Consider the following 17,588-nt stretch of genomic DNA (forward strand, 5'->3'; position numbering starts at 1 on the left):
TGTCATGATATTGATTCTTCCTACCCATGAGCGTGGAATGTTCTTCCATTTGTTTGTATCCTCTTTTATTTCATTGAGCAGTGGTTTGTAGTTCTCCTTGAAGAGGTCCTTCACATCCCTTGTAAGTTGGATTCCTAGGTATTTGATTCTCTTTGAAGCAATTTTGAATGGGAGTTCACTCATGACTTGGCTCTCTGTTTGTCTGCTATTGGTGTATAAGAATGCTTTTGATTTTTGCACATTGATTTTGTATCCTGATACTTTGCTGAAGTTGCCTATCAGCTTAAGGAGATTTTGGGCTGAGACAATGTGGTTTTCTAGATATAAAATCATGTCATCTGCAAACAGGGACAATTTGACTTCCTCTTTTCCTAATTGAATACCCTTTATTTCCTTCTGCCTGATTGCCCTGGCCAGAACTTCCAACACTGTGTTGAATAGGAGTGGTGAGAGAGGGCATCCCTGTCTTGTGCCAGTTTTCAAAGGGAATGCTTCCAGTTTTTGTCCATTCAGTATGATATTGGCTGTGGGTCTGTCATAGATAGCTCTTATTATTTTGAGATACGTCCCATCAATACCTAATTTATTGAGAATTTTTAGCATGAAGCATTGTTGAATTTTGTCAAAGGCCTTTTCTGCATCTATTGAGATAATCATATGGTTTTTGTCATTGGTTCTGTTTGTATGCTGGATTATGTTTATTGATTTGCGTGTGTTGAACCAAAGAGCTTCTGCACAGCAAAAGAAACTACCATCAGAGTGAACAGGCAACCTACAGAATGGGAAAACATTTTTTCAATCTACTCATCTGACAAAGGGCTAATATCCAGAATCTACAATGAACTCAAACAAATTTACAAGAAAAAAGCAAACAACCCCATCAAAAAGTGGGCGAAGGACATGAACAGACACTTCTCAAAAGAAGAGATTTATACAGACAAAAGACACATGAAAAAAATGCTCATCATCACTGGCCATTAGAGAAATGCAAATCAAAACCACAAAGAGATACCCTCTCACACCAGTTAGAATTGTGATCATTAACAAGTCAGGAAACAACAGGTGCTGGAGAGGATGTGGAGAAATAGGAACACTTTTACACTGTTGGTGGGACTGTAAACTAGTTCAACCATTGTGGAAGGCAGTGTGGCGATTCTTCAGGGATCTAGAACTAGAAATACCATTTGACCCAGCCATCCCATTACTGGGTATATACCCAAAGGATTATAAATCATGCTGCTATAAAGACACATGCACACGTATGTTTACTGTGGCACTATTCACAATAGCAAAGACTTGGAACCAACCCAAATGTCCAAAAATGTTAGACTGGATTAAGAAAATGTGGCACATATACACCATGGGATACTATGCAGCCATAAAAAATGATGAGTTCATGTCCTTTGTAGAGACATGGATGAAATTGGAAATCATCATTCTCAGTAAACTATCGCAAGAACAAAAAACCAAACACCGCATATTCTCACTCATAGATGGGAATTGAACAATGAGAACACATGGACACAGGAAGGGGAACATCACACTCTGGGGACTGTTGTGGGATGGGGGGAAGGGGGAGGGATAGCATTGGGAGATATACCTAATGCTTGATGATGAGTTAGTGGGTGCAGCGCACCAGCATGGCACATGTATACATATGTAACTAACCTGCACATTGTGCACATGTACCCTAAAACTTAAAGTATAATAATAATGAATAAATAAATAAATAAATAATAATAATAATAAAAAAAAGAAAATGTGGCACATATGCACCATGGCATACTATGCAGCCATAAAAAATGATGAGATCATGCCCTTTGTAGGGACATGGATGAAGCTGGAAACCATCATTCTCAGCAAACTATCGCAAAGACAAAAAACCAAACTCCGCATTTTCTCACTCATAGGTGGGAATTGAACAATGAGAATACATGGACACAGGAAGGGGAACATCACACACCAGGGCCTGTTGTGGGTTGGGGGGAGGGGAGAGGGATAGCATTAGGAGATACACCTAATGTTAAATGACGAGTTACTGGGTGCAGCACACCAACATGGCACATGTATGCATATGTAACAAACCTGCACGTTGTGCACACGTACTCTAAAATTTAAAGTATATAAAAAAGGATGATTTCCTATATTTCAAATTAAAGGCACAGACAATAAAAGCAGAATTGAAAGGCACAGACAATAAAAGCAGAATTGAACTACATCACAACAAAAAGATGCTGCAAAGTGTGGAAAAAATTCCAACCTCCAGAATGAGAGAATATAATTCTAAGCCGTGCATCTGAAAAAGTGTTAATATCCAAAATATACATGCAACTTCTACAACTCATTAGCAAAATCATAATTGGGTGGTTGTATAGTGGTCAGTTTTACACCTTAAAACATTTAAGAATATAGATTTCATGTTAAAGATTCTTCCCTCTGGGTAATGGTAAGTTTGATGGTACATTTGGTTAGGGTAGACATTGTAGTTATTCAATCCAACATTAATGTAGGTGATGTTAGCCGGGCACAGTGGCTCACATCCTTAATCCCAGCACTTTGGGAGGCTGAGATCAGGAGTTTGAGACCAGCCTGACCAATATTGTGAAATCCGGTCTCTACTGAAAATCCAAAAATTAGCTGGACTTGGTGGCCTGCCCCTGTAATCCCAGCACTTTGGGAGACTGAGGTGGGTGGATCACCTGAGGTCAGTAGTTTGAGACCAGCCTGACCAATGTGGTGAAACACTGTCTCTACTAAAAATACAAAAATTAGCCAGACATGGTGGTGTGTGCCTGTATTCCCAGATACTGGGAGGAGGCTGAGACAGCAGAACTGCTTGAACTCGGGAGACAGCGGTTGCAGTGAGCCAAGATCACGACATTGCACTCCAGCCTGGGTGACAGAGTGAGACTCCATCTCTCTCTCTCTCCCTCTCTCACTATATATATAGTTATGACTTTACTTAATAGATGATATTAATACTGTCATCAGTTGACTCTAGGTTAGGTAGATTGTCATTGATAAAATGGATGGGCCTGATTCCATCAGAGCAGAACTGGAGAAAATGAAATTCCATGGTGATTCAGCCGCTTCACCTCTCTCTGGGACCTCCAGTCTGCACTTACTGATGGCTGATCTTATGGACATTGGCTATTCCTAGACATCTCCAAAAACTGTCATCCTCTGCGTCTCACAGAAAAGTGGCATGTCCGTCTGTAGCTTGTCAACCTGAATAACAGACAGAGACTATAAAGTATAATAATATTTTTTCTAGGATGTGCATTTCAATTAAAATATGTATGGGTGCATTCAGGTAGGTAAAGGAACATAAAGAATTAAGGAGAACATGTGCACACAGGGTGGGGAACATCACACACCGGGGCCTGTAGTGGGATTGGGGGAAGTGGGAGGGACAGCATTAGGAGAAATACCTCATGTAAATGACGAGTTAACGGGTGCAGCACACAACATGGCACATGTATACATATGTAACAAACCTGCACTTTGTGCACATGTACCCTAGAACTTAAAGTATAATTTTAAAAATAATAAAAAAGAATTAAGGAAAAATGAGGAGGGTGACAGCAGCTATTTTGAGACAGCGGTGTAAGGTTGAACAGGCAGTTGCTGGGCAGATTTACTTGGAGAAATAAATCCTTTAAGGCTGTGGTGGCCTCTGTGTAAAAGGTTGTGGCTGTGCAGAGTCTATTTATGATAGTTCTTCTTATCAGGAATATGTGTGTTAGAACCCTCCTTCATGGCCTTCCCCAGCTTCATTCATTAGGGTTTTAACACAAGTGGATCCATTTTGATGCCGATAAATTTCACAAGCTCTTTCTAACACTACTTCCGAAGAAGATGACTCTACAGTGTGCACAGAACAGGGTTAATTCCACATCCACATCCCATTTTGATCAAACGAGTTTATCCCCTTCACTATTAACGGCCAATTGCATTCCCAGATGAGTCTACACACAATGCAGAGGAGGGTCCTGAGAATATGGGGAGAGAAGGAAGTCTCATCAGCCTCTCCCGCGTGGCTGGAGTAGCCAAGCCTGAGCCTTGCCTGAGTTCTAAGAAAATGCCTTGAGCCCTGGAGTGTAGACCACAGAGACCATGTGTTTCTTTTTCAGGAAGCAGGAAAAGCAAATAAAAAAGGGAGAACAAACACTCCAAAGAAAGAACATGTATTGGGAGCAAAAGGAGCACCAGATCATGCTGATGCTGACTGGCTTTAGGGTCAGAAGGGTCATACCTGAACCCTGTGAGCTTCTAAAGGACACTGACCCTGGCCCAGCCTCTCTATTGGCTGTGATCAGAATCCCTGCCGTTCTGGTCCAGGAATCTCCCTGAGGTTTCTGTCCTGGGGCTGAATGGAGGAGACTCATCAGGCACCCGTGAGCTTCCTCAGGACTGCGATCCTGGTGACAATGGTTGAGAACTTTTCATCTTTGTAAGCATCAATGTGCATTTGGTACATGAGAGGTTATGTCCTCATATTAAAATGATCTTTTGAAAATATGTAGAGATGACATTAGGAACCACAGAATTCTAAAATTAGAGAGGTTTATTACAGAAACTGTTGGAAGAAGATGAAGTCCCACGTCCTAACAGGAAATCAGCCTCCCTCTGCACCTGCCTCTGGGGCTGACTCTGATCAGTGGATCCTGAGCGCCCCCTGCAGCTGCTTCCTCCCAGTGTTCCTGCAGGGAGGTTTGTGTTTGGGCACACAGTGACTTCCCTTCACTGTGTCTCTCGCACAGTAATACACAGCCGTGTCCTCCACTCTCAGGCTGTTCATTTGAAGATACAGCGTGTTCTTGGAATTGTCTCTGGAGATGGTGAATCTGCCCTTCACGGAGTCTGTGTAGTATGTGCTACCACCTCTACTAATGGTTGAGACCCACTCCAGCCCCTTCCCTGGAGCCTGGCGGATCCAGCTCATCTCATTGCTACTGACAGTGAATCCAGAGGCTGCATAGGAGAGTCTGAGGGACCCCCCAGGCTGTACCAAGCCTCCCCCAGACTCCACCAGCTGCACCTCACACTGGACACCTGCAAACACAGAGACACCAAGGTCAGAAACTGACACACATACCCACTGTTTTGCTCACTCATGTCCACTCACACTCAACATCTGTAGTTCTCCATGAATCACCTTTTAAAACAGCAACAAGGAAAACCCAGCTCAGCACAAACTGCATGATGAGTTCTGTGTGTTCAGTCCTGATCACTGAATGGAAGCACCTGGGAAAGCTGCAGGGTCAGGGCTGGGCTGGTTTTCATCAGGAGAGTGAGGGCCCTATTTGCATGTCTACTACTACATAGCAAGCTCTGGGGTGGGACGCCTGAGGAGAGGGCAGGGCCAAGAGCACATGAGAGCGTCCTGGGGGATTCTGATGACAATGATTGTGTTTGGGAAAATGCTGTCTTATTTTGAAATTGTTCTGTGATAAACATTGAACAACTATCACATTTTTAATTATTTTTACCTATGTATATAAATTATGTTATTTAGGAGTTGGTAGTTTCTTCATTTACAGATGTAAAAGTGAACCTACACATGGAGGGGCTATATATTTGTCCATGGGTTTATATCTGGCATGAGTGAGTCCTAATATCTGGGCCTATGCTCCTCACAACTGGCCTCAGTTGCTCTCTGAACCAAGTCTAGGACAGAGCTAAATGGGCCTAGTGTGGTTTGCAGAATCCACTTCCTGTCATGAGAACCTGTGTAATTTTCCTGCATTTACCTAAAAATACAGAGACAACTAGGCGTCAGGCAGATAAATATTTGGTGTATATGATATTTAACATATTTATTTGTTCCTTCCTATCATCCCTTTTTTGTCTAAGTTTTTAGTTGTTTACTTGCAATAAATTTTATGAGTTTTAATTGACAGATAATAAAATTCACATATTTACCCTGTGTAATAGTAAACTTTGAAAAAAATCTCTATTTTAAAGAAGGTGACAAGTCTCCTCAGCATTTCTCTTGTCCTTTTATATTTTTTTGATTTTTCTCCTTCCTTCTACCATTTCCTTGTAAAACTACTGATGTTTTCATATTTCTTTATACTAGCTTTTATTTTCTAGAATTTATAAGAATGAATAATATGATATGTACTCTTATCTATTTGGCTTATTTTTCTCAATAGAAATACTGGAAATTAAACCTTTTATGTTGTATGTGTTTCTGATAAATAATGGGTAGCATTTCAGCCAACAAATGTAGCATAATTTGTTTTTCTATTAAGTTGCTAATTGGTATTTGAATTATTCATTACTCTGGGTCTTAATAATAAATATGCTACTCAGTTTGGTAATGTACATAGATTATAAATTATATATAAATTTTATAAATATATTTCTTTTTGCAACAAAAAAACAAACGAGAATATGCTATTTGGCAAATTTTCTTTAATATTTCAGATAATCAAGTTATGCAATAGAAAACAAACCTGTAAACCAAAGAGTATCTGAGACTAATCTCAATAGATTTAGGAAGTTCATTTTCCAAGATTAAGGACATGCCTGTGACACCACCTCAGGGAGTCCCGACGACATGTGCCCAAGATGGCGGAACACAGCTTGGTTTTATACAATTTAGGGAGACATGAAACATTAATTAATATATGTAAGATGTATATTGATTTAACTCAGTAAGGCAGGACAACTTGAAGTGGGGAGAGAGCTTCCAGATCATAGGTAGGTATGAGACAAATGCATTCTTTTGAGTTTCTGATTAGCCTTTAACTAAATGTGCAATTAAAGGAATATTCACATGGGCCTTAGTCTGGCTTAGCGAAACAATGGAGCAAAGGTAGCAATCAGATATGCATTTGACTTATGTGAGCAGAGAAATGACTCTGTCTGTCCTTGGTCCACTAGGGTTCTCCTTTGGGTCAAATTTTGAAGGAGGTATGTAGCTTTTTAAAACCTTAGTAGCTATCATTTTAGGGAAAGAATGGAGGTGGGTTTGCCCTAAGCAGTTTTCAGCTTGACTTTTCCCTTTGGCTTAGTGATTTGGGGGTCCCAAAGATTTCTTTTCCTTTCACAAACATGGAAATCTTGGGAGAAACAAGTTCTTGTAGAGAGAAAAAAGCCATGGTGTTAGCTAAACTGAGGCAAGAAGCTGCCACATGACATATAGCCTATTACAAGATAAAACTACAAACATGTTGGATTGCTTAAATTCCAGTGTGGTAAATGTGTTGCAGTGTGAAATTCTTAGGAACCATATGCTGAAGGGCACTGATAAAGTGCATTAAATATGGCCTGAGAAGGACTCCCTACTTCTTTGTTTGAGTCCTTGTGGACAAACTGTAACCTACCTGAATAGGTGGACAAGATTGAAAACCTAACTTAGGAGTATGCACCTGTAACAATAGCTGAGCCTTAGCCAATTCCAGCAGCCATACCTCAACCAGTCATACACTCTTGAGTGTGCAAACTGTGTTTAAATAGACAAACACCCACCTGTAACCAATCCACCTTTTTCTGTACCTCACTTCTGATTTCTGGACATTGTTTTTAAAATATATATTAATCTTCTTCCACAACATGGCTGCACTGAAGTCTCTTTGAATCTGCTGTGATTCTGGGGGCTGCCTGATTCATGAATCATCCATTGCTCAATTAAACTCCTTTAAATTTAATTTGGCCAAAGGTTTTCTTTTATCAGCATTCCTATCCAGTTGAATCCCTTTGCTCTAGAATGGGGACAATCAGAAAAATCTTCATTTCCCAAAGTGTCTGTATGAGAGAGAAGGAGAACCCATACTTCTGAAATGCATTCAGACCGAATCCCTCATTAGCACTACAGAACCAAGGAATTATCTACCCTGCAGGGGCAAGCCACTGAAACCGTGCTTCCACAGGCACTTGTGGAGCCCCAGAGGAAATGAAATAAAAACAGAGGTTCTCACCAAAGTTCCATGGACCTGTACCTCCTCTCAGTCATGGAATCAAATCCTTAACCTGCAGGGCATGGCAATACAGAAGGTGATGAGAACAGCGGAGAATATTACAGCTGTGGGAGGGAACAACTGGGAAAAACAGGAGAAAATATACATATTTAACTCTGTAGACTTCAATCTATTTCCATGTTAATTAGGTGGAATATTTCATAGCTAAAGACCTGATCTAGCATGAGAAATGCTAGAGAGATGACGCATGGAGAATGCCACGGTGGGAAGCTGAAGTTCAAGTTCTGCTGTTTGTTTACTGATACTTGTCTCCTGGCATGTCCAGAACTTTACGAGTACAGAACTCCTCTAATAGAGAAACAAACTCTCACAGGACATGGTCCTCAAAATGATCTCACCTTCAAATGGAACATTAACAACCTCAACGTTTTTTTGGGTTTTGCCCTCAGCAGGTTGAATTCTTGGCATGAATGTGTCTCTCAGTATTTGTACACATTGGATTGATAAAATTATTTTTGTTCTACATCTTCCAACTATTAAGATATCTGAAAACTCTAAAATTTTCTTTTTTCAAATTTCGTTCTCATTGACTCATTGGGTTAATTTTTTTTTCCAGAAATAAAAATGAAGCCTCACTATTTTTCACAGGCTGATCTCAAACTCCTGGGTTCATGTAATCTTCCCACTTCAGCCTCTCAAATTTCTCGGATTATAGGTGTAAGCCACTGTGTCTTAATTACTTATTTTAACTTTTTAATTGCATTTTTGTTTTGAAATAAGTGTAATTCAGGTGCTGGAAAAATTTTATCCTCAGACTCCTCTGCAGCAGCTCCAGGGCTGACATCTGTGTTGAGTGGGTTCTGGGCCTGCCCTGCAGCTCTGCCCTCACCCTGCAGGGGAGGATGCTGTTTGGGCTCCCAGAGCATATTCTCCCAATATCACTCTCCCAGAATGAAGGGGCTGTCCCCTGGTTCAAAATGCTCTTTCAGCAGCATCTTATGTTTTGAAATTATCTCTTAAACAGTGATTTGGCATCACTATACCCAGGAAACTGCAGGGGGAACCCAAGCACAGATTTTATGAAACCACCAGAGAGTCTCTTCCCTGGGACTGTCAGATGCAATGACACAATCAAGATCATTGGTGAGTCCAGAAATTTTCATAGAATTCACAGGAGTCTCTTATTTATTTTAGAATTCTCTATTCAAAGCTCACACCAAATCGACATGGCTTAAAGCACACATGTACACACACATACACACACACACACACACACACACACACACACACACACACAGTGGTATGGCTGAGTTTTACAGTAATTGGCTCCTAATTTGGCATCTTTCCTAGTGCAAACCAAAGAGTTCTGAGACAGATCTCAATCAAATTAAAATTAATTTTGCCAAAGTTAGGACATGCCTGGAAGAAAAGTAAAAGTAATCACAGAAACAGTGTGTGGTCAGTGCCGTTTCCCAAAGACAGTTTTTAGGGCTTTCAATATATAAAGGGGAAAAGCTGGCTAGAGGGGAAAGAAGGACGGTATGAGAATTTACATGTTGTAATGAAAAAGAAGCGCATAGGGAAACAGAAAATTATGTAATTCTCCTGCAGTATTTCAAAAATGAACAAATAGTAGCTATCTGTGAAGCTGTTTAACCTTTTATCTGTGGCTATTTTCTTAGGAATGAAAGGAAAATCAGTTTCTTACATGACTCATCTTTTAGTTTTTTTTTTCGCCTCATGACAGAATGATTTTATACTTTCCCCACCTTTTCTTTTTCAAAATCTTTCAGAGAATGTATTTTACTAAAAAAATTTGTCTCTGGTCTCCTGTGTTGTTGTATCTTTCATGGGTTGGATGGTTTATTCCTTGATAAATAGGTCCCAGTTTGTTAGGATAGCTCACTTTTACCCATATTTCAAATGTTGTGAAGTCTCACAACCCATTAATAAAAAAATAGGGGGAAAGAGAAGAAAAGCATATAAAGGAGGAAATAACCAACAACAAAAAGGGGAAACAATCCTGGAAACTGATATAAGCCTTGTAACTATGAAGGCTGTACATTAGTAGGATAAACAACAAATATCTGATACAGGTCTCAGTCAACTTAGGAAGTTTATTAATATGGTTTGTCTGTGTCCCCATCCAAATCTCATCTTGCACTGTAGTCCCACAATTCCCACGTGTCATTGGAAGGACCCAGTGAGAGGTAATTGAATCATAGGGGCAGGTCTTTCCCATGCTGTTCTGATGATAGTAAGTCCTGGTTTTATGAAGGGGAGTTCCCCTGCACAAGCTCTCTCTTGTCTGCCACCATGTAAGATGTCCCTTGCTTTTCTGACATGATTGTGAAGCCTTCCCAGCCATGTGGAACTGTGAGTCAATTAAACCACTTTTCTTTATAAATTACCCCCTCTTGGTTATGTTTTTATTAGCAGCATGAGAACAGACTAATACACTTATTTTGCCAAAGAACCCAACCCTGACCAGCCTCAGGAGGTCCTGAGACATCTGCCCAAGGTGACTGAAGTACAGCTTGCTTTTATGAGACATCAATCAATATATGTAAAATGTACATTGGTTTTAAATGTAATATGAGACATCAATCAATATATGTAAAATGTACATTTTTTTTTCCTGTAAGGCAGGACAAATCAAAATGGGGGCTTGCAGGTTAGAAGTACATAAGAGACATTAGGTTACATTCTTTTGATTCCTTTATCAGCCTTCCACTGAATACATAATTTAGTCTGGCTCAGTGAGTCTTCATTTTCATATAAATGATAGTGTAGAGAAAGCAATCAGATATGTATTTGTCCAGGTGAGCCTCAGAGGAATGACTTTGAATAGAATGGGAGGCAGATTTGCCCAAAGCACTTTCCAGTAAAGCAGCCTTGTTGTCTGGAATATCACCAGAAGTTCTTTGTCTCATGGACCTGAAAATCAAGGATGCAGACCCACAAAGGGTGAGGTTACAGCAGAACTTTAATAGGTAAAAGAAAAAAGAAGAAAGCTCTCAGTCACAAAGAGAGGTTCCAAATGGGTTGCCGTGCTGAAGTAAAATGTAAGGATTTTTATAAATGTGCTCATGGAAAGAGGGTATCTTATCAACATAGGGTGCAAGAACAGTTAGGATAAGGTGTGCCATCTGCATAGAGCGAAGTCTCTGGCAGCCTCACCTCACAGTTACTTTATGCAGATGGGCTCTTAGCTTGGTCTACTCCATGCTGCTTATCTCCTTCCACCATGCATGTGCCAAAAAGGGGAAGAGGATTTTCCATGCCAGGTCCCAGGTACCTCCTTGCAAGTGCGGGCATCCCAAACCTTATGCAAGTTTCCAGCTTTCCTATGTTATAGTGCCCCCAGAAAAGGAAAGGAAAGTGCTCATTAAGGCCCACTGTTTTTACTAGGACCCAATGTATGTATGTGAAGTTTGGTGATTACACCTAGAAACACCCTCTCTGTGGCAGAGTTGCTTACATATGTTTTACAGCCTGGTCTTTCAGGCTGCTTTTTGTTAGAAGTGATTTCTTTGAACTGCGTGCAAATAGAAAATAAGTAATTGCCAAGCTGATTTTTGTTAGAAGAAAAGTTTTTGCCAGAGACTCTTTCATGCTATCTACCGAAATATTGTTTTTCTATCTCCTGTAACACCAGCTTGACTCTTCCATTTAGCTTAGTGATTTTGCAGTCTCAAGATTTATTTTCCTTTCACAGTAGGCAGGTATAAAAGAGTTTTTGTATATAATTATGTTGCTTATATTAGTCTGTTTTCATGCTGCTATAAGGACATACCCAAGGCTGGGTAAATTATAAAGAAAAAAGGTTTAATTGTCTCACAGTTCTGCATGGCTGAGGAGGCCACAAGAAATTTACAATCATGATGGAAGGGGCAGCAAACACGTGCATCTTCACATGGCTGCAAGAGAGAAGTGCCAAGTGAAGAGGGAGGCCCCTTATAAAACCATCAGATCTTGTGAGAACTCACTAACAGGAGAACAGCATGGAGAAAACAGCCTCCATGATTCAATTATCCCGACCTCGTTCCACCCTTGACATGTGGGAATTATTCCAATCCAAGATAACATTGGGGTGGGGACACAGAACCAAACCATATCATTGATTTTATTTTCTTTAGAGTATAAGATGTCTAGCTGTAAGAAAGCACAGTTTAACTTCTGGTCATTTTAAATCAGGAAAAATATTTTGGAGGCTTATGCAAGTATACATTTTTGTAGAAACTAATATAAATTTTAGAAAATAATATAAATTGAAAAACAAGTGGCCAACATTAGACTATAATAACAGAAGCACTATATTTTATTTTGAAACAATATTTCTCTCTATAATTCCCCAACGTAGAGACACAATCATAGTAGGGCAAATTTATTTGTAATATAAGTTTTAGGTTTATTATACTTGGTCTGATTTTTTGTATAAGTTGCGGCAAAAATAGTAATTTAACATATTAGCTCTCATTTTTCTATTTTTTTTGTACGTAGGCTATTTAATTCATAAATTGGCCTTGCTGGAAATTTTTTATAAGAAATCTAAGGGTAGAATATTTAAAAGCCTAAAGCTCAGCCAATGTTTTATCTGTGCCTTCAGATGGCTATATGAATTGGGTTACTTCCTCTTTTTTCAAGTTTCCAGGACAACTTGGGATTCCTGGGCCTATCAGAGAGTAAAATTATTGACTTACTACAGCTCAGGGCCCTGAACAAAACAGGTTACATGCCAGTTTTCCCAAGGGGCTTTTATCAGCTATACAGCTTAAATTCATTTTATAAACTAAATATGAAAATATGTCATTTAAGTTAAAGTCTCGGTAAAATGAGCATTGTCTCCAATTGTGCCCTGTTATGGAAGAAAGCAGATTTATACTGAACCTATGTGAATTAATATTTTGATATGACAATACTCACAGTTTTCCAATTTTGGAGAAATTATGTAGAGAAGAAGAAATTATGTTTTTAAATTTTCTCACTAGAATGTACTATACTCAATTGTTAAAAATGATGAATAGCTTAAGAGTATTTTTTTGATTCTGAAAAACACAATATAAGTAATTTGCAAATGCTTTAAAGAATAAACCATAAAATTTATTTCAGTCTCCTGTTAGTTCAGTTCATGCAATTAAGTCCTGTCCTTCTTGATGTTAGATTAACAATCATCATAAATGCATCAGGTCTCAATGAGAGTCTTGGAAGTTTTTCTCTCTATATCAATGGCACAATTTATAAAATTGTCACAATTGTATATTTAAGAGTACCCCTCAAAATTCTATAAATTATTATAAGCCACCTGATAAAGAATCAAATTAAAACAATTGTGGATGGCTGATGTTTTAGAATAGCCATGGTTAAAGACAGAATTGAGGAGAAAATTTGGTTATTTCTGCAATGAACAAAAATTTTACATAATAATCATAAGTACTACTGACAAAATATACTGATAAATCAAAATCAATTGAATCTTATATCATTTTAGAACATATACTCTAATTTATATGAATATACTCCAATTATATAGTCCACATTTATACAAATATAGTCCAAAGTTAAACACCATTTCAAATTTGACATTGCTTCCTGTGTAATTTAATTATACCAAATAAGCTAAATATGTTTCTTTTTGGCTTCAGGGGATCAAATATCAAAAAAGAATAATGAGGTCAAATGACTGAATTTAGAATTTTATTTTGTGTAGCAGGTCAAATATCAAAAGTTTATTTACAACACTTGATATTACAAAATGGAATTACAGATTATTATAAAGTAATTAATTTAGCCAAGTGAAAACTTAGTGATTTCTAAAAAAAAGCAAAAACTTTTATTTTTGAAAGAGAAGAATTAATTTTCTATACAATAACCCCTTATAAGAACAGCATGACAAAAATTAAAACTATCTCAATTCTAAGAAATAAATCTATTAAGTTATAATTACTTTTACCATAAAATATAATTTTCATAGGTCTTATAAATTTTTATAATTTTTTTAAATTAAAAAGCAGATTAGTTCTTCAAGAAACCCTTGTCAATCTGTCACAGGGGCCCAGATGCTAGACTTCCATTAGTGTGCATTTAATATTAATGCTTAATTTACAAGAAACTCTCAAATAATTTTATCTCTCAAAATTAGCTTTTACAATCTTACAAATCCACTTCTATAGTAGTCCCTGGGCCTGGAGTTGTTGAGTAGTTTCAATTTCTGGCCTTATGTCTTAAGGGTATGATGAATTTTTATTGTCATTTTCTTCCATGTCTGTAGATGGAGCTTTAATTGCTGTCAGTGTTTAAGATTTAGCAGGACTTGGTGTCCTTTTTATTTTATTTATATATTTTTTCTGAGATGGAATCTTGCTCTATCACACAGGCTGGAGTTCAGTGGCACGATCTTGGCTCACTGCAGCCTCTGTCTCCCAGGTTCAAGCAATTCTCCCTGCCTCAGGCTCCCAAGTAGCCGGGATTAAAGGCGTCTGCCACCATGCCTGGGCAATTTTTGTATTTCTTACAAAGACAGGGTTTTGCCGTGTTGGCCAGGCTGGTCTCAAACTCTTGAGCTCAGGTGATCTGCCTGCCTCAGCCTCCCAAAATGCTGTGTGTCCTTTTTAGACCTAGGAGTCAAAGGTCAGTAATGTGGCAGCACAAGGCCTTTAAAAGTAATGCAGATAGTTACATGAATGTAATAACATTAATTTATGTTTTCTTAAAATCTCAGTAAGTTGAAAAACATAATAACAGTAACATAGGAATTATTTCAATAAAATATAAAATTTGTTTTATGCCAGTTACCAAATGGCGAAACAAAACCTTCTACAGTGTGATTGTTTTTCCCTATGGGGAAATCCATGTAGATTACCTGCAAGTCAACTCTAATGAAAAAAGTATTGGAATTAATTAGACATAAGAAGAATGTGACTCAGATTACAAGAGATTTTGGTTTCATAGAAAAATGTAGACATTTAAAGATAAGCCAAGAGTGCAGAATGTTACATTGAAAGGAAACATTTTATTTAGAACTTAAAGATAAAATGTTTTTAACATCAGACAATAATAGCAGTTAAAAGCTAACAACAGTTAGAAGTTAAGTCAGTAAGAAGCTAACTGCTGTAAGAAAAAAAATGTTAAAGGACCTGAGGAAAAAACGGAGATCCTCTCAAGTCCTCTCAAAGGGAAAAAAATAAAAATGGCAAGATGCAATGAAAGTTAAATTTGGGGGTTAAAAAATTAAAATATCTTATAATTTTATTTTGTAAATCAACACTGTAAGACAATTTTGTCATTCTAACCAGTCTTCAGTGTATGAGTATATTTTTATATAAAAGCCAGATCTCTATAAAGAGTATTATAAATACTTCCCTTTTAATTATAGTCAACTTGATAATATAAAGTTTTTTTAATAAATTAACTTTTTATAAACCTTATTTTCACTTACACAAACCGTTTGCAGCATAGATCAACATCTTCTTTTATTCTAAACGTCACTCTTTCTTAAATAGTCATTTTATTTTAGGATAAAAAATTACCATGCAAGATTTTTTCTCATATAAAATTTTTTTTTATTTTAACCTTTCTTACCAAAAGTACTTCTCTATGTCAATAAATCTCTTTAAATCTATCTTATTTACTTTTTTATGATGTTATATAAACAACTTTGAATTAAATTCTTTTTAAAGAATAAATTTTTTAGAAAAATATTTTCTTATAGTATATTTTTTAAAACAATTAGTAATGACCTATTTAGTCAATATCTATTATTTAATTAAACTTTAGATTTTTAAATTGTAGAACAAGTTTATTTAAAAGGTTTATTTTATTACATTTACCTATTTTATTTATTAAGTAGCTTACCTAGATTATTTATGAAAACTGTAATTCATCCTTTCAAGTTTTTTCTCTGTTAACCATGTTACAACCCATGAATTTCAGGTGTTTGCCTGAGTAAAAACCTTATGATTAAACAAATAATTGTTTTTCTAATAACTATTTACCTGTTTTTTATTAAAACAACAATATTAAACATCTTGTTTGTCAAAAAATTACAAAGATCATTCTGGTTTTAATGAGGTTTATAAATGTTGTATTTTTTAGACGGAGGCTCGCTCTGTCACCCAGGCTGGAGTACAGTGGCGCGATCTCAGCTCACTGCAAGCTCCGCCTCTGGGGTTCACGCATTCTCCTGCCTCAGCCTCCGCAGTAGCTGGGATTACAGGCACCTGCCAGCACACCCAGCTAATTTTTTTTTTTTCTTTTTGTATTTTTAGTAGAGATGGGGTTTAGCCTTTCACTGGGTTAGCCGGGATGGTCTCGATCTCCTCATCTCGTGATCCACCCACCTCAGCCTTCCAAAGTGCTGGGATTACAGGCGTGAGCCACCGCATCCAGCCAACGAGGTTTATAATTTTATCATCTTCATAAAAAATTTTGATACCATATAATATCTAGCTGTGATTTTAAATATGAAATCACTTGATGAATTAATATAAACTATAAGGTGTGCTGATAATTGTTAAAATATCTCTAATTTGTTTTTACCAATAATTTTAAAGCCAACTTATTTATTAAATATTTATTTAAGTCACATGTACTTCAAATGCATTGGGCTCATTTACTTAATTTAAAAATAGTTATTTATTTTAAAGCCAATTTTTTACTTAGTAGCCACAACACTTAAATATATATGTATATATATACACACACACATATTAACACATCTACAAACACACACACTAATACAAAGATACTAGAGCTTTTACTTTGAAACTCTAGCTATGGAATATGTATAGAAACTCAGCAGTCATTTACAAAAAAAAAAAAGGTTTAGATGTAAACAGTGGTTGTCTTAAAACCGGTTGAAAGGCCCTGTGAACTGGAAAACAAAATATTTTTAAGCAAAAAAAAAAAAAAAAAAAACTCATCCTTCTTTATAAACTTCACCAAAAACTAATTGTAATCTCTTACTATTCTAATTCTTAGTAACCCTTATTCACAGTGAGAAACCTAGGATTACTTAATTTAACATGACATGCCTTTAAGATTTTAAATTACTGAAGATAATTATGATACTAAATTTGACAAATTAATATTTGTGAAGTAGTGTAAAGTTTAAAGCTAACTCTAAAAAAACAGATGTATATTTTCTTTACAAAGTGTTCCATTAAACAGAATTAACTTGATTGGTGGTCTTTGAAACACAGCTTAATTAGATTACTGGACTTAGAGTGGAGCCATTTAAGAAAAAAAAAGTGTAGTTTATGCCCAAGAAAACATGCAGTTTTTAGGGCATAAACTACAATTGTTTATGGAAATGTGCAAAGAAATGGGTAGCCTATAGTGATGATCGTTTCCTGCTAACTGCCCTTAGCCACCCCTAACGTAGCTTTCAAAGCCACCCCTAACATTGGAGCTTTCATTCACTATTGCACACACCAAGAATGAATCCTCTTACAGTACAATGTAATTCTGGTAGCATCCAAAGCCAAAAACATTACATAATACAAGAAAGCAGAGCTTTATACATGAGAAGAATCTGCAAATGATTCTTGAAAACACAAAGGAAGCAGGAAAACTCCCAAAAGGTTAGTGGCAAGATCCAAAAGGAACCGCCCTCCCCACCCGGATCCAGGGACCTGATGTGGATCTGCCTCCTAAGGGAGC

The 17,588-nt window shown here is 37.2% G+C and overlaps 1 pseudogene and 1 gene segment (V, D, J or C); both read right to left on the minus strand.

Moving 5' to 3' along the window:
- On the minus strand, positions 1-5,749 carry LOC134759984 (uncharacterized; annotated as a pseudogene).
- LOC100440146 (immunoglobulin heavy variable 4-59-like) overlaps positions 4,552-17,588 on the minus strand; it is a 24,937-nt gene continuing 11,900 nt past the window's right edge. The window contains 2 exon segments of the V gene segment in view: positions 4,552-5,055; positions 7,929-8,048. Coding sequence covers positions 7,960-8,048 — 89 coding nt within the window.

This window comes from Pongo abelii, chromosome 15 (genome assembly GCF_028885655.2).
Source record: "Pongo abelii isolate AG06213 chromosome 15, NHGRI_mPonAbe1-v2.0_pri, whole genome shotgun sequence".
Lineage (NCBI taxonomy): Eukaryota > Metazoa > Chordata > Mammalia > Primates > Hominidae > Pongo > Pongo abelii.